This window comes from Chelonoidis abingdonii, chromosome 15 (assembly GCF_003597395.2).
Source record: "Chelonoidis abingdonii isolate Lonesome George chromosome 15, CheloAbing_2.0, whole genome shotgun sequence".
NCBI classification, from domain to species: domain Eukaryota; kingdom Metazoa; phylum Chordata; order Testudines; family Testudinidae; genus Chelonoidis; species Chelonoidis abingdonii.
This window is the reverse complement of record NC_133783.1, coordinates 43260986-43285764: the sequence shown is the minus strand read 5'-3', so window position 1 is coordinate 43285764 and position 24779 is coordinate 43260986. Positions and strand designations below refer to the sequence as shown.

The 24779-nt window shown below is 40.4% G+C and overlaps 1 protein-coding gene across 3 annotated transcripts in view; it reads left to right on the top strand.

Moving 5' to 3' along the window:
- The window catches only part of DOCK1 (dedicator of cytokinesis 1), a 570673-nt gene that overhangs the window by 288795 nt on the left and 257099 nt on the right, over positions 1-24779 (top strand). For all 3 annotated transcript variants that reach the window (XM_032801591.2, XM_032801590.2, XM_075072746.1), the window contains exon 28: positions 12910-13011. In XM_032801591.2, coding sequence (XP_032657482.1) covers positions 12910-13011 — 102 coding nt within the window. The remainder of the gene's footprint in view (positions 1-12909; positions 13012-24779) is intronic.

The window sequence follows — 24779 nt, the reverse complement described above, 5'->3', positions numbered from 1 at the left end:
GCTGCAGAGAAAGGCGAAAAACCTCCAGGGCCTCTGCCAATCTGCCCTGGAGGAAAATTCCTTCCTGACCCCAAACATGGCAAAAAGTTAAATCCTGAGCATGTGGGCAAGACTCATCAGCCAGCACCCAGGAAAGAATTCTCTACAGTAACTCAGATCCCAACCCATCTAACATCCCATCACAGACCACTGGGCATACTTACCTGCTGATAACCAATGTGTATGGTTCTCCTATGAGAATGTATCGATCAAGCTATAATCAAAGGTGGTTCCTCCTGCTATATGGAGTTGTGTGGAGACCCTTTCCGTGACTTGCTGGAAACAAATGGTACCTGCTGTTCTGCCACTCTGACCATATCTCACTGCATGTCCTGATGTGAGACTTGAATGGTGTGAAGGCCTTGTATTTCAGCCACTTTATAATAATCCTAAATACTGAATAAAAGGACGCTGGAGTTCATCCCAGTTTGATGGAGCTCATAGTTCATATCAAGGTTTACATGCATGCAAAATTTCATGGCAGTAATCAGATTTTTTTTTTCCTTTAACAAAAATATGAAAGGTTTTCCTATGTTTGTTACCTCCTTATTCATCAATATATATGTGATATTAGTGTGATTAGATAATTAATTAAACTGTTAAAAACAACAGCAACAAGCCCTGAAGTTCCAACGGTAGGCTTTGTCAGGGCTGTTCTCTGGCTTGTCCGTTAAGTAATAAATACTTCCTCCGAGGTTTTTTTAAAATGAGTACTTCAAGTTAGGCCCTATGGTCCATATTTACTTACCTAAATAAATGGCCTGATTGTCAAAGGTGCTGAGGACTGTAATTTCAATAGGAACAGCAAGCTTCTCAGCACTGGTTGGAATTTTTCATATGAAAAGTGTTTTTGTTGTAATAGGGTTTTTGCAACAATGAAACTGTTCATGAAAAAATGTTGACATCAAAAATGTCCTCAACATTTGTTGTTTAAACTTTATGGACCTTTTCAGCAAAATCATTTCTGAAACTATAAGCAAAAAATTTATTCTTCAGAAATCTGGATTTCATTGAGAGTAGTGGTTTTTGGAAATGAAAAAATATATAAGTAGTGATTTAATCAAAAATTCAATTAAAATATCCCCCCAAAATGTAAAATTATTCCATTTTGATCCCTGTGAAAAGGAAACAACCTTGAAATTTCATTTTTCCTCCACAAAATTGTTTTTCCATTTTCCACCACTCTACTCTAGATACGAAAATTGGGGCATGTATTTAGGTGCATAAATGTACATTTAGGACCCTAAATTTATGCACTCATTTGTTTATTTTTTTAAAAAAATTTGGCCTATGTAGCTATGTAACTATGGTGCGTGCTGTTTAATATGACTCAAGTCACTGCTGGGACTCAGATGGGTGCTGTATTGTGCAATTCATAAGGGTCAGATGGTGCAACCCAGCTATTATTCATCCCATAAACAAAAAGCAAGTTAGTGGATTTATAAAAAGCGTTTGGGGAAAGGAAATACTTTATTCTGTTTCAGCAGTTGGGCATGGAGCAGAAGTGAAATTATTGTGCTCTCAGTACTATAACCAATGAGGCTGCAGCAGCAGCAGCATCTGGAGCCACTGCACGTTGACTTTCCAAGGCAAGTGTTTCAGGCTTCTGGATCTGTATGACAGCTGATCTCCTGGCCTCTAAATAGCCTGCCCTCACAGCACCACCGCCATACTATGGGGATGGCTTTCTGTGGACTGCCGTCCCCTCCTAAATGCAGGTTCCTCTGCATTTAGGATTTTCTGTGTCCACCTGGACAAAGTGGGATGTGTCTCTAAAAGAATCAGTAAATGGACCAGTTGTATTGTTTACTCCTCCTTTATAATGCATTCATGCTATTATAAATACTAATCAGCTTTTAACTTGAACATGTTATATATGATTTAAAAATAAATATTGATTCAATCTGTAAATTATATATAATGGGCCTGAATCTCAGTGGTGTAAATGTGCTTCAGTAGAGCTATGCTGATTTGCAGCAACAGAAAGTCTGACTCGTATTTGTTTCTCACATGCTTTGCATAGTGCACACTCCTCTTGTCTATGTAGAGTGGTTCTGAAGACTCATGCTTTGTAATTTTATTCTTTCTATTTACATCATGCATCTATCCATTTCTCAACAAACTTATAAATAAATAATCAGACAGGTCATTAAAATGAGAATAATTTATCAGTTTATGTAAGAATCATAAACTGCTTTTTTTCTCAAATATTGTCATGTCAGGTATCATATCTGTGATAGATTTAAAAAAATGATGATGTCTTTCGCATGACTAACAGTGCACTTCCCTAGCACTCACTGCTTATTTTCCTAATGTGACACTTCAAAGTTTTGGCATCTGTCTGACCCTAGAAGTTCCGTGCTTTATGGTCAGCATTACTTCAACAGAGTTAGAGCAGTAAATGTGTATTCTTTAGTTTCTTCAGCTAGTAGAATGTTCACTAAATATACTTACATCAAGATGCAGGGTTAATAGATAGTAAACTGTTGAAGCAAGATAGAAAAATATTCATGTTATGCTCAAATCAGAGACATATGTCAGTTCAAAATAATTCTCAGTCTCTTAGAAGGGAAAATAAAGTTTGTTGCTTGCAGTTCAAGAAGGCAGAAGTGTGCCTGAAGCTTGTACTGGAAATGTCATCTCAGTGGGCAAAGGGGAGGCATCAGAGCCAGTCACAGATCTTGTACAGCAGTAGGCAGATGAGTGTGGAGCTGGTTGAGTATCCTTACCTTTATCTGACTTGTTGGGGAGGGATTGGAATCTGTCAGTTTTTCTTTCCCCAGACAGACTAAATGGGAGCAGACTGTCAGGGAAATGAGGTGGAAAGTGGTCATAGATTTTGGTCCTTGCCAGCAGAAATGATCTCTGAATGACAAATCTTCTACTGTGAAATGCAGTAGAAGATGCTGTTTCTTTTGGTAGGCTACATGCTTTTATTCAGATTATCAGTACATTAGCAATTAAAACACCTGAGTGTTTTTTTTACCATTGTAAATTTCTTTTGTACAACAGTTCTTTCAACTATTAACAATATACAGAAATTGAACACTATTCTGACACCATGATGACCCTAAAATACTATAAGCAACCCTCTTTCATGTTTTGGATATGCCTAATCTCATGCACGTTAACTTGGTATAGTTGGTAATTGTGACAGCTGCATCACAAACGGTGGAATCAAGCAATGTAGGTGTTGTAATTGCTCAAGCTGTATGGGCAGCTAACACTCAAATGGTTCATCCATGAACAGAACACCTGTGAGGTCATAACAAATTAATGAAGCTTTACTCTGGGTTTGCTAGAAATAAAGTTGGTTAGGAACGTATTTTAACAAGAATTATATTGAACACCTTTGACGTTGATCTCTGGCAAAATAGTTCACCAGCTGTTACAGTCCTCAATTAATAAAAGAATTAAAGGAGGGTAAAAGCCATCAACATACGTTTATGAAAAATAGATCCTGTCAAATTAACTTGTATGGTTTTTGATGAGATTACAAGTTTGGTGGATAAATGTAATAGTGTTGATGTAATAGACTTCTTTAAGGCGTTTGGCTGGGTACCACATGGCATTTTGATGAAGAAACTAGAACAATACAAAATTAATATTTTACACAGAGAGAGAGAGAGGGTTAAAAGAGGGTTAAAAGCTGCCTAATTGTTCTCAAAATGTAACTGTAAATGGGAATCCTAGAGAGCCGCTTGATTTCTAGTGGAGTCTCAGAAGGATAGGTTCTTGGTCCTGTGCCATTTCACATTTTCATCAATGAATATATAACGTTGTTATTGATAATGCTTGCAGATGATATAAAAATTGGGAGACTGGTAAACAATAAAGAGGACAGGTCGGTGATACAGGTACAAAGCGATTTGGATTACTTGGCAAACTGGGCTTTGGCAAACGGCAAGCATTTTACTAAGGCCAAATGTAAAGACATACATTTAGGAACAAAGAAGATAGACTATATTTACAGGATGGGGGAAAACTCTATCCTTGGAAGCAATGCAAACAGCTTGGGGGGTTGTGGTGGATAATCAGCTGAACTTGAGAGCTTCCAGTGTGAAGCTTTGGCCAAAAGGGCTAATGTAACCATTGAATGCATAAATAGGGGAATTTTGAGTAGGAGTAAGAAGGTTATACTCCCTCTGTATTTGGCAATAGTATGACCAATACAGAAATACTGTGTTCCCATTCTGGGGTCCACAATTCAAGAAAGATGTTGATAAATTGGAGAGGTTCAGAGAAGAGCTTTGAGAGTGATTTACAGGGTTGGAAAACATTCTTTACAGTGATAGTCTCCCGAAGCTCAATCTGTTTACTTTAACCAAGAGCAGAGTAAGGGTGGACTAGATCAGTCTATAAGAACATATGTGGGGAACAAAACTTTAAATATGAGCTCTTCAGTCTTGCAGACAAAGGTATATCAAGATCTAATAGCTGGAAGCTGAAGCTGGACAAATTGGGTATGGTCACACTGTGTCTCCCAGCTTGAGTAGACAGATTTGTGCTATAAATAGCAGTGTGAACGATGTGGCACGAGCAGTGGCTCCGGCTAGCCTCCAGAGTATGGACTCGGGGTCGGGTGGTAGCCCAAGCCACTGCCTATATCTGTGTCCAAACTAGTTTTGCATGCTAGCTTGAGCAGAGCTGGCGTGTGTCTGTCTAACAAGCTGAGAGGCGCACTCTCAGCTGCAGTGTAGGCATACCCATTCAGGCTAGAAATAAGGGGGCAAATTTTTAACAGTGACAGTAATTAACCATTGGAACAATTTATCAAGGTTTGTGGTGGACTCTCTGTCACTGGCAATTTTTAAATCAGGGATGTAATTTATTTTTTTAAAGATATGCTGTAGTTCACACAGGAATTAAGGGAAGTCCAATGATCTGTGCTATATGGAAGGTCAGACTAGACAACCACAATGATGTCTTCTGGCCTTATAAACTATGACTGTAAATAACATTAAGACAGAACATAATTATAGTAGTTCTAATAAGTAGTTCATAACAATGCCATGTTTTCATGCAAACTAGTTTGAAAACATATTGGCTCAGACACTCCTTAAAAGAGAACACACGTGGATAATTAAAATCTTTCCCAATTATGGATTCTATTTTTTTCCCTCATAATAGTGCTTAGAGCTTCTGTACAGCACTTTTTATTTGTGGATCTCAACACATTATACAAAAGAGGGTAAATATCAATATATATATATGATACAGATGAGGAAATAGAGAAACATATATGTGATATGTCTTTGCAACCATTTTCTTTGGTTTGGATCCATATACGTTCTCTTGTTACTAGTGATGCTTCAATTTACAATAAATGCTGCTTATGATGATCCTTTTTTATTCTTTTATTCAGTTAGGGAGATCTTCCCAGAGTGGCACTGCTGGTCTGCCTGATTTCAGAGCCACGGTGAATAGTTCCCACAAAGGTCCTTCCATTTTAACTTTGAACAAAACACTTAAGCACATTTAAACAAATGTTAAATTCTAGCATATAAATGTCACTATAGTCTACATAGACAGACACCAACACCAAAAATATAGTCTCGATCTTCTACAGCACAACATATGGAAATGAAAATATATTTAATTTATTGTTATATCAGATTATATATTTGTTGTATATCAGATGATATATTTATTGTTAGATACATTTGTCTTTTTACAAGATCGGCTGACTTTGTGTCACAAAACGTAAAATACTGCAATATTGTCTACTGGTCAGAGGATCGGGCTAGATGTGTGAAGTCCAGGATACATAAGGAGCTTTCTTTCTAAACATATTTCAACTAGCTCAGAGAACCAGCACCCACAGACCAAATGTGGATTTTTGAGTCATCTTTGCAAAATGGAGTGTATACATCACTGAATCAATGAATTACTCCTCTATAAACCCCTTCCCCACCAGTGTTCAGAAACCTGACTGCTTCATATGCTTTTTCTAATTGAGGCAGACAGGGTTGTTACCTTAGAACCAATGGTGAGACATCTGTTTCAGTTAATATACAAAAGGAAGAAAGCATATATTGTCCAGGGAAATTGTAAAAGAGAACGATACGTAAATTCAAACAATTTTGGAACACTTAACATTATTGGATCTGGATGGGCAATCACGAGAGGGGAAGAAGTGTTCTCATAATTATGTCTGCAGCCACAGAAAAACCACACATTTGTCATTTAAATTCTTATAAATGCTGCTACCTTTATTTCATAGAAACTCAAATGTTGTATTGGTTCTATTTGTTTTTATTCAGGATGGCAGGATTGGGCCCTAAGATAGGAGAGCAGCATATAACAAGTAAAAAGATGACAAATATTAATATTTTGTTCTTGTTTAAATTCTGCTGCTATTTCCCTAAAATACTTTTTCTTTTGAAGATACTATTGAATTTACTCTCAGATTTCATATTTTGGGGATAGCTAGCTTTGTTTTGATACTGAGAGCATATATGTATTTTTACCTGAGTCCTCCATTATATTATAATATAGATTGATGTCTTGCTACTAGAACCTGAGGGAAGTTCTGTCAAAAACATTTTAAATGCTGCACAGACACTGATATGACAAAATAATAGCATTGATTCTAATCTACTGCGCACTGACCAGTGGAGAGTACTTGAGCATAATGGTCTCTCAAATGCTATGAAAAGCCTGTTAGCAGAAATGAGTTTTTATGCTTCTAGGGACCTGAATTATGTGCATGCAGATTGATTTCAGTGCCAGCTTTTTTTGGCATATTTTGCAGTTTTGGCTTAACCTTTGCAACATATTTTGATGGATGATTACAGGAATCTGTTATTACTTGAAATCCACGCTAATGTATTTTTACCATGAGTTAGTGATATATACCATATATGCATTTATTAAATTAATCAGAATAGTGCATGCTAACCAAAAAATGGCATTATTTGTCTTGCAAAAAACAGCTTGCTATTTCTTTGTATGTGTTTTAGCACTTACTTTGCACCAGTAGTTCTCAAACAGCGGTTCCTGGACCCCTTCCTGGGAATATGCAAAATGAAACACTTTGAGGCCAAGCAGGAGAAGGGCCGCAGGCAGGAAGATGAAAGATTGTTTCTCTTAGAAAGTAGTCCACAGAATGCAAAATGCTGGAAATCCTCTGCTTTATACCATATTAGATTGCCACTTTGTTTGCTTAAGTAAAATGATAGGTAAACGTATTTATCAGCATTATATTGATTAGACAAATTGTCTTTTAATTCAGGTTTACATAGTGGCCAGGTTTTCAGAAGTGGCTAGTGATTGTTGGGCGCTAAATGTGATACTTGAACACTGAACTTTAAAGGAGATTTGCAGTGCCTGCAAATCAATCCCCTTCCAGGTATCTCAACTTGGATGCCAAAAATTGAGAGAGACAGTTTCACTACTTACTTTCGAAAAGCAGGGTCACTGCTTTCTAATATATGGATTTATTATTTAGAAGCATCTTATATCTACTTTTCACTCATTTTGCACAGATGTAAATAAAGGCAGCAATTAGAAAATACTATCATAGTAACAACACTATAATTTAAACTCATATGGCCCTTTAATTCTAGTTTCATGTTTTAATTTGTTTATAGATTTCTGCCCAAATGATACCTTACAGAGAAACTTATCATAGTGATTTGAGTCAAGTGGTAAATGTCTGGGAGAGTCTGAGGAAAATCAGATGTGTTTTTAAAACCTAATTAGGGCCTTTGGTAGCTACGGTAATACCAGTACTACTAATAATAATGGAGCATCCCTTCATTCTGTTCCATTTCTTTCAAATAGGTTTTCTCATTATAGATAAATAGTTTAAGGATTCCAGCTTGAGTTTTTTCTGGGAATGGCTAGAGGCTGTTAAGGCAGAGTCTCTTGGCACAAGAAAAAAATTAAAAGAATATCCTGCTTCTCTCTCTTTGGGTGGGACCCAGTTTAGTGGCCGATTTGGTAGGTGTTCCAGGTTGATGGATAAACTTCATGTGAGACACCAGTTTAGAGGTGCAATACACGTAATGGCCTATTTGTTTCCCACTTCATATGTTTCTCCTGGTACTCTAAGCAAAGAAAACTCTTGGTGTCCCTTGGGAAATTGACTTTCATTTTGCAATCTTCTAGTGACATTGGTGAAGGGAAGAGTTTTTTTTAAATTAAAATGGAATTTCCACTTTTAACAATAGTTTGAATATTGAGTTCTTAAAGAAAATGTAATGTTTGCTTCATTCTGTTGATTCATTAAGTCCATATGCAATATCCACCTTTTTTTTTCTGATTTTAAAAAAGTAGAAATTTTAACAAGTTATAAATTAGGTACTGGACTTGCATTCTAAAAAAAGAAGACAACAATCACTCTCAAATAAAATACCTAATCCAAGTAATAACAGGATCCTTTATCAACAGCATTTTTTTTTAAATGGGCTGAGTTATTGATCCTTTGCCACTGAGAGCTTATTAAGAGTAAATTACTCTTGCTTATATTCGGATGTGATTGCAGACATAGCACATCACAAAATACTGTTTTGGGAATCATAAACTCTGTCTTGCCTCAGTGTACCTGGTTTATTGATAAGAAAAAAAGGATTAAGTTAGCAGCTCTGCTGGCTGGTGATTTTGTGCTAGAAAGAAATTAGTTATATTAAGAAACATAAAAAAATACATGAAGTACACTTTTCTTATATTGTATGATGTGGTTACATTAGTCATTTTTGAGTATTTCATTTATAATGTTTGTTTTCCTGCTTTGTAAATATGAAAGTGTGTGAAGGGCTTGCAGTGAAAACCTTGGCACTGAATGAATAGCTAATAATTGCAAAGGGCAACAATAAGGCCCATATATTGCCCTTTACTGTACTTGTTACATAAATATAGGTCTGCAATTACTCCTACAGTAAAATTGAAATTGATTTTTTAGAAAATTAGATTTTTTGCTTTGTATTGCCTGGAGTGATCTGCTATGTGAGATTATAGTATTTTCTGAATATAACTTAACATTAAAGAAATCAACTTAAGACAAGTATTTAATATTACTAGTTATTGCTAAATAGCTAATAGGCCATATGAAATAAGCTTAACTACTAGAAAATTGTTTGTAGTATTGTAGCCATGTTGGTTCCAGGATATTAGAGGGAGAATTTGTACCATTAAAAGATATTATCTCACCCACATTGTGTCTGTTATAAACTTACAATTTTAGACAGCTTTTTAATTAAGAGCACACTGTGTTGGCTGGAAATGGAAGAAAATCTTAAAATTACTAAATCTGAAGACACATGAAAAGAGAAACTAAGTTTAATGAGTTTTTTTAAATTTGAAGCATTTATTAGGGATAGTCAAACAGCATAGTCAAATATAGTTGGAACACACATGCTCCTTGGGTTTTAAAATAAATGGAAATGGATGAAGCTTTGTAGTGTATTTTTAACTTTTATATGGTTTTCTTTATATATATTTTAAGATGGCATTTATAGACTTAAGATGAAATAGTGCAAAGGCCCCTTTCCTCCTCCAGCCCTCCCCCCAAAACTCCCAATCCCTCAGAATTAGGATAAAGATGAACTCCCCTGTCTCTTTTTGACCCTGCATTCAGGAGAAAGTGGTCTAATGGAAACACACACTGGTCAGATGGTATGACCCAACGAGTGTCATTCAGATGATTTGATTACTGTCACTTGTATTCATTTTACGAGCATCTAGTTTTTGCCCTATACGAGTTCTTTATGGATGAACAGATTTTTAGATGGCTAAGGGACTCTATGTTCCTCTTAGGGTTGCCAGTTTTGGTTGGATATATTCCTGGAGGTTTCATCACAAGACATAATCTTTGATTAAAGATTAATCTTTCATTCCTGGGAACTCCATAACCATCCTGCTTCCACCCTGGTGCCTTCCTAGTGGAAATGTAGTCCTGTCTAACATTGCCAGCTGTTATCAAGCATCCCATTTCCTCTTTTTGACTTTGAGGTTTTGTGTGTGAAAAATATTTTATGGGACTTTTGCTGTTTTCATTTTGGGTATATTGTTTAATTGCGTGTTGTTTGTGTATACTGTGAATGAGTTACTTTAATTCCTTGGGGGAGACATTTCCCTATTTCCATGGATTTATCTGTATTGATATTTAAATTGTGCTTAGCTGGATAAAGACCTATACCCTAGTCTTATGGATCATTGCTGACCTGGGTGTACACTTTGATATATTTCATTCTTTACTTTGCATTATACTGAGTTCATATGCAGTGTGTTTGTTCCTGTGTTTTTCTTTATCTAATAAACATTAGTTTAAAAAAAGGAAAAAGTGTATGGTTCATATGGAAACACAACATTTAAGTATAAAGTATTAACCTCTCATATATCTTGTCTAACTCTTACCATGCTGATTAATAAGATATTTTTATGTAATGATCTTTCTCTCCAATGACTCATCTTCTTTTCTTGCTTATCAGCATGATTGTAGTAATTCCCACAGACAAACACTGTGCTGTTACAAAGAGAGGATTATGATCTCTTGGCAAGGGCTAGAGGTATTGGAATATGAAGGAGAGAGCTCATGTTTGCAAACATTAATCTTCAATAATTAGCCATTTAATGGGGAAGGGGCTACAAATATACATAAAAGATAATATAAGCCGAACTGCATTCTAAATGTTTATGCATCTGAAAACCGCATGTTTAAATCCATATGGTTTGACCGTTTTCCCAAGTTAGTCTTCCATTCAAATACAAAGTTAGCATTATCTGTTCCCTTGGTACAAAATTCATCTCTCAGTTGTTGCCATTGTTCATAATAATTTAAATTGCTAAACAAACAGAATGAGATTAGCATAACTGTGAACAAAGCTATTAACCAGGTACAGAAAATATGCTATGTTTAAAAAAAAAAAAAAGTCATCTGTGTACTAATGAATTAACCATTAAGGTCCTGATTCAGTAGAGAAATAATATACATGTTTCACTTTAATTACATGAGTAAAATTAATCAGGTACATAAGTGTTTGAAGAACTAAGGTCAAAAGAGTGGAGTTTTAAAAGATCAGATATTTAAATGGTCAAACACAGGAGATTTTCTGTCTAATCTCCTTTCTCTTCTTCACCTTTCCTGAATTTATATGAACCAGGAATTTGTGGGGGAGGTAGGACCTACTGTTATCTTGAATCTAGCCCTAACTGGGCAGTTTAAGAAAACAGAACACTCTCCTCCTTCCCCCCCTCCCCCAAACTGTGGCCTTTGTGGCTCAGAACCACCACATTGATTATTATATCAGACCCTTAGGGGAGATGGACAGAATATTATTTGGATTTGGCCTCTAAGCAGCAAACCCTTTTTCTGTGTCCTTATGTACATATTATACAGTCTCTTTTGACAATTAACAATTTCCTTTCCTGTTTCCATTAATAAGGTCCCCTATTATATAAATTTCCTATTAGCATAATTTTATATCCCCATCTCTTGCTATGGATAAGAGAGAGTAACCATAAAGGTCTTTGACATAGCAAAACACCCAGTCAGCTGGCCACTCCATTTTCTTATTTACACCTTTTGCACCTCTTAATATTTCTAATCTATATTTATGTAGAATAGAAAAATTAGTAAGGGAAAAGGCATGCCTTCCAACAGAAAGAAAGCCAGCTAAGCAGAAGAACAAGTACCAGGTCTGCTGCCCCTGCAGAAAGGATATGCAGAAACCCAACGCAAGGAATCTGTCAGTTGTATATGTTAGGAAGTTTGGGGACAGGGTGAGTGTGTGGTGAATTAACACAGATTATTACACAGATGCACAAGTCAAACCTCTTTCATGGCCTGATATTTGACCTGAGTTACTTGAGATTTATGTAGCAAAGAGATTGAAGTGCTAAGTATTGAAGGCCTTAAATGGCAAGAATTTATCAACATCCTGCTTAGAAAGAAAGTGTTTGATCAAAAACTACTTTCTCATGTGTTCTGTTACCACTCCAATTGAATTTATATCACACTATGCCTGGAGTAGAAAAAAAAAGATTAATTTGAAATGTTGTGTAAGGGAGTATACAAATCCAAGAGCATTGCCTATTTATTCTCTAACTTCCCTTTGAATTTTGAGAATTTCCTAAAAATCAGACTAATTTGTTGATTTATTAAGAATAATTCCAAAGGTTTGTGTTCTATTTGATCATGAGCAGTCCACTTAACATATTCTTAACAGGGAATATTAGAATAAGTTTACTAAACAAGTAGAATTGTCACTGATGATACCCTATATATGCTAGTACCAGTCAGGCTTTTTTTTAGCAGAATGTAGTTTGGGGTTATGAATTTTCAGTGCATGAAAATCTAAATATTGGGATTTTTAAAAAATAATACTCGCAAAACCTTTTTCATGGGTTTAGAAAGATGGTGTGTCAGACAATATTTTTGATGTTAGTATAGTGTTTTTTCATAAATCTGGTCATTCTTGCGATATCCATTGTAATGATTTTTAAAGCGATGTCTTCATTGCGTACTATACTGACTTGCCCAAATGTGGATACTAGAATTGGTAATGTGTTTGTTAGATTTTAAAGTCTGTAATGCAGACAAGGTTTATATCTCCAAATAGTTTTTGTATCAAAATATAGTCCAAAATCAGGCCTGAAATGCCTGATCAAGTGTGAAACAAATACATTTAAATTTTACATTTTCATGCACTTGTATATAAGGTATGTTTGAGTGCGAATTCACTAACATTAGACTGTGCATGGATTTCTTTCCATTCATGACATGTTAATGATAAAGTTTTACTTTGACTAGTCCATTTTATTGACATACCAAAAGAAATTGTTGGAGCCTAGTGACACAACGTTTTGATATTGGGTACTGTTTAGCTCCATCTCTTAAACCATTGTTATCATTATTATTTTAAATAGGGGAACTTCGTTGCAAGCATGACAGCCATTTTAAGGCAAATGGAAGACTATCATTATGCTCATTTAATCAAGACTTTTGGAAAGATGAGGTCAGATGTTGTGGTAAGTTTAACATTGGCATCTTTACCCTATGTAGCATTTGTCTTACTTTCTGTTCCCGTTAGGATTTGATAAATACAATTACAGATTTTAAAAAAAGGTATTTGATTCATATGACTTAACATAAAAACAGGATCAATGAAGCATCATCTTCTGAATCCAGAAATGGCATGTGAAACTTTATTATTATACCAAATGATGAAGTAATTGATCTCTCAAGCAATGTTGAAATTCAATGAACATGCTTCTAAAATATTGGATTTAGAGTGGGTAACGCAAATTAAATCTTAGGAGACGACACTGCCATGGTATTCCTTAAGATCTATTTTATGAAAGGATGTTTCCTTAATGAGTGAATTTTTACACTTCTGTTTATAAATAATTGTATCCCCTAAATGATCCAACTTTCTCTCTACCTTGACTTTAATTTTATTTATAGAACTGCCATTTTTAAGCTTTATCTAGAACATTTTAAGTTTAAGGATGCACTCATTTAATAATCAGCAATAATGATTGAAGCTCATCAATTTTTGTTTGTAATCGTTCCTTAAGTCCACCTATGACACAACATAATTAGAGCATAACGGAAAGAAATTTATTGCTAAGCAGATAACTCTAATGACCTGGAACTATCTTTGACATGTGGCAAGTGCATAAGGCAAAGTAGCAACCAAACTTATTGGCTGAGATCCATCAAGCAGCAGACAAGCCGAGCTCTGATCTGCTGTTACATTACAAATTCTGTTACTAAAGGGTACGTCTACACTACGGGATTATTCCGATTTTACATAAACCGGTTTTATAAAACAGATTGTATAAAGTCGAGTGCACGCAGCCACACTAATTCGGCGGTGTGCATCCATGGTCCGAGGCTAGCGTCCAATTCCGGAGTGTTGCACTGTGGGTAGCTATTCCAAAGCTATCCCATAGTTCCCGCAGTCTCCCCTGCCCCTTAGAATTCTGGGTTGAGAGCCCAGTGGCTGATGGGGCAAAAATCATTGTCGCGGGTGGTTCTGGGTAAATGTCGTCAGTCATACCTTAACTCCGGGAAAGCAACGGCAGACAATCATTCGCACAAGCCTTTCCCTGGATTGCCCTGGCAGATGCCATAAGCGGCGGCAACCATGGAGCCGTTCAGCTTTTTATTTTTTTTTTACAGTCACCATATGTGTACTGGATCCGTGGACAGAGGCGATACTCCAGCGCGATCAAACAGCAGCAGTCAGTTGCTTTGCATGAGTAGCAGAGACGGTTACCAGTCGTTCCTGTACCGTCGCTGCGGGGTAAATGTGGAATGGAGATGATGGTATCCCGCCCCTGCGGTACTGTCTGCTGCTATCATGGGTGCCCCTGGCGAGATCGGCCGGGGGCGCAAAAGCAAAACTGGGAATGACTCACCGAGTCAATCCCTCCTTTATGGTTTTCTAAAAATAAGTCAGTCCTGCCTAGAATATGGGCAAGTGTACTAGAGACACACAGTGTATCAGAGAGCCACAGGTGCTCCGTGCAGATCATGCAGAAATGATGAACTGCATGCATTCAACGTGGGGGGGATACCCCCTGCAACAACCCCACCTATTGCTCCCTCTCCCCAACCTTCTGGGCTACTGTGCAGTGTCCCCCCCTCCATTTGTCATGAAGTTATAAGAATGAGAGAATAAGAAACACTGACTTGTTAGTGAGATAAAATAGGGGGAGGCAGCCTCCGGGGGCTATGACAGTCCAGCAGGACATTAAGCGGTGTGGGGGAGGAGCCAGCATCCACTGCTATGACAGTCCAGGCAGTACATGAATCTTTTCTTTACACAGGAAAGGGAGGGGGCTGATTGAAGCTCAAGCCCCAGTGCTATGATGAAGATGGTTACCAGCCGTTCTGTACCATCACTGGGAATGACCAGGAATCATTCTGTTTTTACCCAGGCGCCCCCCCCCAGCCGGCCTCACCTCAGGCCAGCCAGAGGATTGAGCAGTTATCAAGCCTGAACATCACGGGGTGATAAGGACCGTTACCAGTCCTACTTCGCCACTGCAACCTGGGAGGGAGAGGAGCGAATACCTGCGCTTCACTGCTGCAGCATCGCGTCTACCAGCAGCATTCAGTAGACATAGGGTGACATTGAAAGACGTCAAGAAACGATTCTTTCCCTTTTCTTTCACGTGTGGTGGGGGGAGTAAATTGGGGAGCTATTCCCTGAACCACGCGGCGGAACAATGTGTTTGAACCTACAGGCATTGGGAGCTCAGCCAAGAATGCAAATGAATTTTCGGAAGACCTGCTGTGGTAACTGTGAGATAGCTTGGAGTCCTCAGTATCCCCCCTCCATAGCGACCATTGAGCTCTGCTTCCCGTTACGGTTGTACGCAGCACATTGTGTAGCCTTAGAGATTTTTTCCAACACGCTTTGGCATTTCGTTCTGTAGCGAGCTTTGATAGAACAGATTTGTTTCCCCATACGGTGATCAGATCCAGTATCTCCGTACGGTCATGCTGGAGCTCTTTTGATTGGGACTGCATCGCCACCGTGCTGATCAGAGCTCCAGCTGGGCAAACAGGAAAGAAAATCAAAATTTGCGGGGCTTTTCCTGTTTACTGGCCACTGCATCCGAGTAGATTGCTGTCCAGAGCGCGTCCACAGTGGTGCATTGTGGGATACCGCCCGGAGGCCAATACCGTCGATTTGCGGCCACACTAACCCTAATCCGATATGGTAATACTGATTTTAGCGCTACTCCTCTTGTTGAGGAGGAGTACAGAAACCAATTTAAAGAGCCCTTTATATCGATATAAAGGGCCTCGTAGTGTGGATGGGTACAGCATTAAATCGGTTTAACTCTGCTAAAATCGATTTAAACGCGTAGTGTAGACCAGGCCTTAGGAACAATGGGTTCCCATGGTAGAGCATTTTAAGCAGGTTTTGCATGTATTTTAATTTCAGAAAAGACTTTATTCACTGTCTGCTGTGGCTTAAGAGTGTTAATGAGCCACTCTACCTTGAATGATCTCTTACAATTTGTGCTAACTACTTATGCTAAACAATCTGTTCCGCCTTCATGTTACTGTGATCCTGGGATTACCTTTCCCTGACTAGAAGTGTGTGGCTGGAAAGTTTCTCTCTCTCACCAACAGAAGTTGGGTCCAATAAAAGATATTACCTCACCCACCTTGTTTCTTTATTCACTGTAGTGAGTTAGATATAAAAAAAGAAAAAATAGGTTTCCTGATTTGTGGCAACCTCAACATTGTGTAATTTAATATTCTTGCCTGAAGTTTTATTGTAGCTTGACAGGAACAATATTGGTGCTTTTCTTGATATAACAATTCACTCATCCCTGCTGCAATATAAATCATTTTAGTGTGTGTTAATTTTTTTTTAAAGAAGAAAAAAGAGAGAGTAAAAGAAATAGCTCAGCATAACAAGAAGTTACTCAATAGTTACATGTTGTCACGGCGTGTGGGGGAGGCAGGGCCCTGCACCCCCGACTTCCTGTGATTCACCGTGACTCTCAGCCAGCCAGTAAAACAGAAGGTTTATTAGATGATAGGAACATGGTCCCAAGCAGGGCTTGTAGGTACAGCCAGGACCCCCCAGCCAGGTTCCTCTCGGGGACAGACTTGGGGTTCCCTGCCTCTTCCCAGCCAGCCCAAAACTGAAACCAAAAACCCCTCCAGCAGGCTCTCTCCCCCTCCTTCTTCCCCCTCTCCCTTTGTCCAGTTTCCCAGGCAAAGGTGTCGACTCGCCCCACCCCCCTTCCTGGCTCAGGTTACAGGCTCAGTTACTGTCCCTCACCTAAAGTCATCCCATGCTCTTCCATCCCCCATGCAGACAGTCCCAGTAAAACTAAAGACTTTCCCAGGTCAATCCACCCTGCTCCCTACTGCATCGCACGTGTGTCTGATTCTTCTATGAGCATTTTCCCTCTGACTGATCCATTTTCAGGATATGTGCTCACCTGTGCCCACTTGATTGGAGATCTTCGTCAGCAGTGGCTAGGCAGTCTCATGCTGTGATAGGTGGCCATACTTACTGGCCCTCCAAGCTGCATACAACAATTTTCAGAACTACGTGACCAGGGCACACCTGCAAGGGGCCAGGATTTGGGGCTTCAGCCCGCCCACCCAGGCACCCCAGTTTAATAGGTGGAGAAAGGAGGAGGCTAGGGGGCTCCGTGAGTCGCACTTTAAGGGTAAAAGAGCCACGTTTTTTGTTTTTTCTTGTTATTCAGCACAGTTGTTGCTTTTGGAGAGGCAGGTTTCCCCGTTTCGCTTGTTTGGTCAACTGGGGCTTTTGTGTTTTCTCGGGTCTTGATCCATGGCCATGAGTGTGGGTTATGCTCAAGACCCTGGGCTTCAAACCCTGTCAGATCTGCCACATGTCCTTTCCATGCAATGACGAACATTCAAGCTGCCTCTGCTGTCTGGGAGAGACTCACATCCCCACCAAATGTAAGATCTGTTCAGGATTTAAAAGCAGATACAAAACATTGAGGGAGGACAGACTCTGCTTATGGAGTGCTCCTTGAGACTGTGTGTGTGCGCATCTCCTAGTCACCCCCTGTACATCGGATCCACTGACCACTTACTCTTCAGAGATAAGCAAAGACTCTGAAGGCTCTGTGGTGCTTCCCAGACCCTCTAAGAAGAAAAGACCCCTTCTCCGGAACAGGAGAAGAAAAAGGAAAAGTCACCTCCTTGATCTAGGTCTCAGGACACTGCTTGTCCCAATATGGGACAGGTACAGCTGAGGTTCCTACTCCCTCTGGTACTGCAGTCATGGTACCAGCTAAGACGACCATGTCACATACCAAAAAACTGTTTAGAGTGACTCTGGCACCAGGCTTAGTCTCCAAAATCCAGAGCCACGATGAAATCCTCATTGGTATCGTCTTCCGTAGCCAGAAGAGAAAGGCACACTGATTTAACTTTGGAACAGTCTCCACTAGCACCTGGCGCCCCATGCATAGTTCCCCATACAATCTAGACTCCTTTCTCACAATGACTTGGGAATCCTTGAAAAGCCCAAATCACTAATGTTGAGAGGTATTGAGACATAATCTCCACTGGTTCCAACTCACCTCCCAGAGCCTACTTACCCTCTGCCACGTCTTCGACTGTGACCTGCCTTCTGAAACCAGCACAGTCTCTACACAGACGCTTTGAAGGTGCTGAGAAATATTTCCAGCTGGTACCAATTTAACATTTTCTGATACTGCCTCTCCCACTGCCCTTTCTAATCTTGGTACTAGTGCAAGTACAGGTCTGTTCCTGGGGTCTGGTACCAACTTGATCACTGGTACTGGTGCCCTTGCCCCCCATGGGTACAGGGGATTATGCATCATCTGAGTTCGAGGTATCTGTACAAGGTTAATCTACCTTCCAACCTCCCTATTTTGAGTTTCACATTGAAGGGGAAGCTGCTACTAGGAAGCACACCCAGCTGTCTTGGCAAAGACAACCTTGGTATCCTGCCCCTTTCCTTTATGCCCCACCACAGTGGGTTTACTGGAACCTGGGGACTTCCTATTATGATCTTTTCTGTAGGGTAACATTTCTAAAGAGGACTCACCAGGAGCATCAACCAACTCCCTCAGGCTCAGTTCATAGGTAATCTCTCAGAGTAGGAACCAGTGGAACAGAAAGAAACACTGCCCTCCCAGAAGTCCTCTTCCTTAGTAGATGAGACTGACATGCCTTCTCCTACTATCTTACCCCTGATGATTTTAAGACCTTTCAAGACTTCATAAAAAGAGTAGCAGGCACCTTACAAATCCTTTTGGAGAAGCCCAACATTCCTTATTAGATATCCTTCATACACCTACTCCGGGCAAGATCGACTTGCCCATCAGCGATGCTCTGCTAACCCAAGTATGCATAGTGTGGCTATCCCATCCATACGTAAATGAGCCAGCAAAAAAAAAAAAAAAGAAAAAAAAAATACGTCCAACCCAGAGATCTGGAGCATTTTTCTCCTACCCTGTTCTCAACTCTCTGGTTGTTTAGGCTGTTAAGGAACGGAACATGCAACATCAGTGTCCCATTCAGCACCATCCGACAAGAAGCTAAAATAATTGGACTTTTGGGTTTCAAGAGCTACTCCTCAGACTCCTTGCAGTTCAGAATAGCCAGTTCTGAAGTGATTTCACAGTCTGTTCAAAATTCTCATTATTCATTGAACACCTGCCTCCAGATCAGAAAGAGAAAATTTAGGGCTTCATTACAGAAGATTAGACAGTTGCCAAAACATCTCTCTGGGCTTTGCTTGGTGCTGATGACACAGCTGCACTTATTCCCCTACTCTTCCAACCTTAGGGGGCTCATCTCTCCCCTTTCACACCTGCCTGGAACACAGCCTTAGACAGATGGATTCTGGAAGTGATTTCTACAAGCTATTCCATCCAGTTCAGCTTCTTACCACCCCCCCCTACCTGTCCCTCTTCAGGGACCCTTCTCAAACCTCTTAAATCAGGAGGCACAATTCCTCTTAGCTCTGGGAGCAATCAAACATGTTCCACTGGACTAGTTGGAAAAGGCTTCTGTTCTTAGTAGAATCCCTGAGAAAAAATGGGGATGGATGCCAATTCTGGACCTGAGGACTTCAAACACCTTTGTCCATTCAAAATGGTTCAAAATGGGGACCATAGCAATGATTATTCCCACCTGGATTCCAAAGATTGGTTTGTGTCCCTCAACCTTAGGATGCCTATTTTCATGTCACCATTCATCCCTTGCACAAACAATTCCTATGTTTTGGGGTAGGCAGGGACTACTACTAGTATCTTTGTCTTTTACACTGCCCCAAGGTGTTCACTAAAGTTCTCTCAGCCTCAGCAGTCTGTCTTCAACAAATGGGCATAATTGCTTTCCCCTAACTGGATGACTGGCTCCTGAAAGGTTGCTCACAGCAACTAGAAAAGGCCTGTCTCCATTTCACTTACTGAACCTCCACCGCAATGTGGCAAAGTCTACCCTCACATCCATTCAACATATGGAGTTAATCAGAGACACTCTGGACTCTTCTTCTGATAGAGCATATCTGTCTTAAGGACAGATTCACCACAATGTCCAATCTTGTTTCAACAATTCAGCAGAGCCCGTAAACCACAGGTTGCCTACAACTTCTGGGCCATATGGTAGCCTCTACATTCATGACTTCCTTAGCAAGGCTACATTCTCAGTGTCCTCAGGCCTGGTTGAGAACTGTCTACACCCCCAACAACACAGTCTATCCAATGTCCTCAATTCTCTACATTGGTAGAAGGACCCACAAAAGTTGTGCGTGGGAGTTCTGTTCCTACAACCTCCTCCCACGAGGATTATCACCACAGACACTTCCCTGATAGGTTAGGGCGCACACTCCCAGAACCTCACAGCTCAGGGTGAATGGAGAATGGACCCTTCCTGTGGTGACCCTCCATATCAACATAATGAAGCTCAGAGCAGTTCCTTATTCTTGCCAACACTTCCCAATCCATATCAAGGACCATCCAATCCGAAGAAATGCTGGACAACAAGACACCAATTTATTATATCAATTGACAAGAAGGAGCAAGATCCCAGTCCTTATGTGTTGAATCCATAAAATTATGGAACAGGTGCATATCACATTTCCGTGCATATCACATTTCCGTGGTTTATCTGCCAGGTCTAGAGAACACTGGTGAACTCCCTCAGCAGAAATTTCAGGATCGACCATGAATGGGAACTGAACAATGAGGTATTCTGGAAGATATGTCTTACTTGGGTCATTGGGACATAGATCTCATCACAATGCCATCCAATGCAAAGTGCAAACGTTTCTGTTCAAGGAAGGGTGCAGCCACTACTCGACTTGAGATGCCCTAGTCTCTCCTTGGCTTCGTGTCCTGCTATATGCTGACCTCCAATGCCTCTATTACTCAAGTTCCTAAACAATTTGGGTTCCTAAACAAAGCGTTCTCAGTCTTCACCCACCCTACTGTGCATAATTTATCAAGGGTTCAATCTCTTCCCTCCTGCCCAAGAGCCAGTTCCACTGTGGACTTCAACTTAGTTCTCAGTGCTCTACAGAAACGCCCATTTGACCTCGTAGAAGACATGGTGGTAGGGGACAACCTTGGTTCGAGTGATCATGAGCTGATTCAGTTCAAACTAGATGGAAGGATAAACAAACGTAGATCTGGGATTAGGGTTTTCGACTTCTCAAGGGCTATTGTAAAGAGTAAGGAAAATAGTTAGGGAATGGATGGAACGAGGAACTTGTGATTTAATGCGAGGAGGCCTGGAATTACTTAAGTGCAGGCTGCGGAAACTGTCGGAAGGCCTGCATCCCCAAGAAAGGGGAAAAAAACCATGACAGACCGTGTAGGCAAGCGATGGATGCAAGCATCTTAGAGGAGGGATAATGGAAAAGAGCGAAACGCTTACAGGGATGGAGAAAGGCGGGATAGCAAGGACTCATCTTAGAGTCAGAACATGTAGGGATATTGAAGTGAGGAAGGCAAAAGCCGGTGAACCTGAGCTTGCAAAGGGAATCAAAACGATAATAGTAAAGGTCTACCGCCACATCAACCATAAACAAAGCACAAACCAAAGACAGAAGAAGTGGGGGCGCTATAACACTGAAAGTGGGAATGGAGGTTAAGGATAACTAGCATTGGCTTCTAGACTACCTGTTGCTAAGTCATGTGCGCTGACAGCTAACCTTGAGCATGTTGGGCAGAGACTTCACCGCCGGCACCAGGAAAGCAATTCTCCTGCAGTAACCAGTTCCCATCCCATCACACATGCCCCTCACAGACCATTGAACAGGACTTATCTGCTGATAATCCAGAATCAATTGCCCCAAATTAAACTATCCATCATATCATCCCTCCATATACTTTTCAAAGCTTGTCTTAAAGCCAGATATGTCTTTTGCCCCCACTACTGTCCCTCGAAGGCTGTTCTGGAACTCTCACTCCCCTAATGGTTAGAAACCGTTCATCTAATTTCAAGTCTAACTTTCCTAATATCACGTGTACCCATTGTCTTGTTGCTAATTAGTACTAAACTTAAATAATTTCCTCTCCCTGCCTACGCTCTTAATCCCCCTCTATATTTTATATTAGGCACAGCATTATCCCCCGCAGCCTTCTTTTGGCCAGGCTAACAAGCAAGCTCTTAGATCTCTTTCATAAGGCAGCTTTTTCCATCCTCGGATTTCCTAGTAGCCCGTCTCTGAACCTGTTCCAGTTTGAATTCATCCTTCTTAAATGGACACCAGAACTGCACACAATATTCCAGGGTGGGTCTCACCGCGCTTAATGACAACGGTACTACACTCTCCTTATCCTTGCTGGAAATACCTCGCCTGATGCATCCTAAAACCGCATTTGCTTTTTTAACGGACCTATCACATTTGGCGGCTCATTAGTTCATCCTGCTACAACCCTCAATACCCAAAGCGTCCTTCTCCTCCTCTGTCGCTTCACTTATGCTCCCTCCAAGAATACGTTAAACTTCTTATTTATTAATCCCTAAGTGTCATGACCTTGCTTTTTCACTATTAATATTTTCATCCTATTACTATACTTCCAGTTTACAAGGTGGTGTCCAGTCTTCCTGGATAGTTATCCGCGTTGCTTCTCCCGGTTAGCAATACCCGCAGTCTTTGTGTCCATCCGCAAACTTTGAGCACATTCCCGCTCTTTTCTGGCCAAGGTCAGTATAAAAACGTTAAATTAAGATCGTCCAAACCGATCCGTTGAGGGCTCCATGTAAACCTCCTTCCATGGCCTGCAGATTCACCCTCTCAGTACGACCCGCTTGAGTCTCCCCTTTAACCATTCCTTATCCACCTTTAACAACTTTCATATTCATCCATCTTTTCCCAATTTAACTAACAGTTCCCCTCGCGGACACGTTGTTCAAACGCCTTACTGAAATCGACGGGTAAATTAGAATCTACCATTTCCTTTTCTAAGTAATCGCGTCACCTTCTTCAAGAAGGAATGCGGTTGGTTTGCGGCGATTCTACCTTTAGTAAATCCATGTTTGCAATTCGTGCCCATTACATACCTCATGCTTAACTTACTTTTCTCCCTTAAAATTTTTTCCAAGACCTTACTACTACGACGTCAGGCTCACAGGCCTTTTAGTTCCCGGATCACCTTTTTTATCCCTTTCTTAAACTAGGAACACTGTAGCAATTCTCCAGTCTACGGTGTAGAACCCCCGGTTTAGCGATTTGCTTAAAACATTCTCGGCTATGGTGCTCGCAATTTCACGCGCCCAGTTCCTTGTATATCTCGGAGTGGGATTGTCTGGGCCCTCCGATTTTGTTCCCATTAGCTGTTCAGTTGCCTCTACCCTCAGACTGCAGTATATATCCACCTCCAGTATTCCCTCATTCCTCATTTATCATCCCTCCTCATCCCCTAAACTCCTCACTGTCTTATTAAACGACGACTGAGCAAAGTATTATTTAATTATTGGGCATGCCTCAGATTCCTTAACCTCCATTCCGATCTCAGTGATAGCGGCCCACTTTCTTCTTTTCTGTTTTCTTCTTATTTATTGTGGCTGTCGATACCTTTTACTATTGGTTGGTCCCTTTGCAGGTCCAGTTCTACACGGCTTTTAGCCTTCCTCACTTTATCCCTACATGTTCTGACGCTCACTAGATAGCTTCCCTTGCTTAATCCCGCCTTTCTTCCATCGCCTGTAGCTTTCTGCTTTTCTAATCCCCTCTCTAAGACTGCTTTGTCATCCAGCTTGCGCTACAAACGCTCTGTCCATGAGTTTTTTTTTCCCCCTTTCTTGGGATGCAGGCTTCGACAGTTCGTTAGCCTGCACTTGAGTATATCCAGGCCTCCTCCGCATTTTAAATCCAACACGTTCCTCCGTTCAATCCATTCTTCCTAACTAATTTCCTTAACTCTTAAAATTGCCCTGACGAAGTCGAAACCCTAATCCCAGATCTACGTTTGTTGTTATCTTCCTCTATTTAATCTGGAATCAGCTCTGATCACTCGAACCAAGGTTGTCCCCTCACCACCATCTTTTAGCGGGTCAACATGGGCGTTATCTGGTAGAGCCTGAGACTAAGTGAAGTCCACAGTGGAATGCTCTTGTGGCAGAGGGAAGAGATTGACCCTTGATACATTATGCACACGTAGGGTGGGTGAGACTGAGAAACGCTTTGTTTAGGAACCAAATGTTTAGGAACTGTTGTAATAGAGGCTTGGAGGTGCAGCACTATAGCAGACACGAAGCCAAGGAAGGACAGTGGGCATCTCAGTCAGAGTAGTGGCTGCACCCTTCCTTGAAACGAAACGTTGCACTTTGCATTGGATGGCATTGTTGATGGTCTATGTCCCAATGACCCAGAAGACATATCTTCCAGATACCTCATGTGTTCTTCCCATTCGGATGGTCGAGTCCTGAAATTTCTGCTGAGGGAGTTCACCAGTGTTCTCTAGACTGGCAGATAACCACGGAATGTGATAGGCCTGAAATGTGAATATGACCTGTTTCCTATTTTATGACACCACTAGGACTGGAGCGTTGCTCTTCTTTGTCACTTTATAATAAATTCGGTGTCTTTTGTCAGCATTTCTTTCGATTGGATGGTCCTTGTGATGGACTGGAGTGTTGAAGACTAGCTGAGAACTGCTTTACGTTGTCATTCTGTTGTATGGAGGGTCACACAGATCAGGGTCCATTTCCATTCACCCTGAGGCTGTGAGGTTCTTGGGAGTGTGCGCCCTACCTATCAGGGAGTGTCTGTGGTGTATCTCTGGGAGATCCTCTCTGT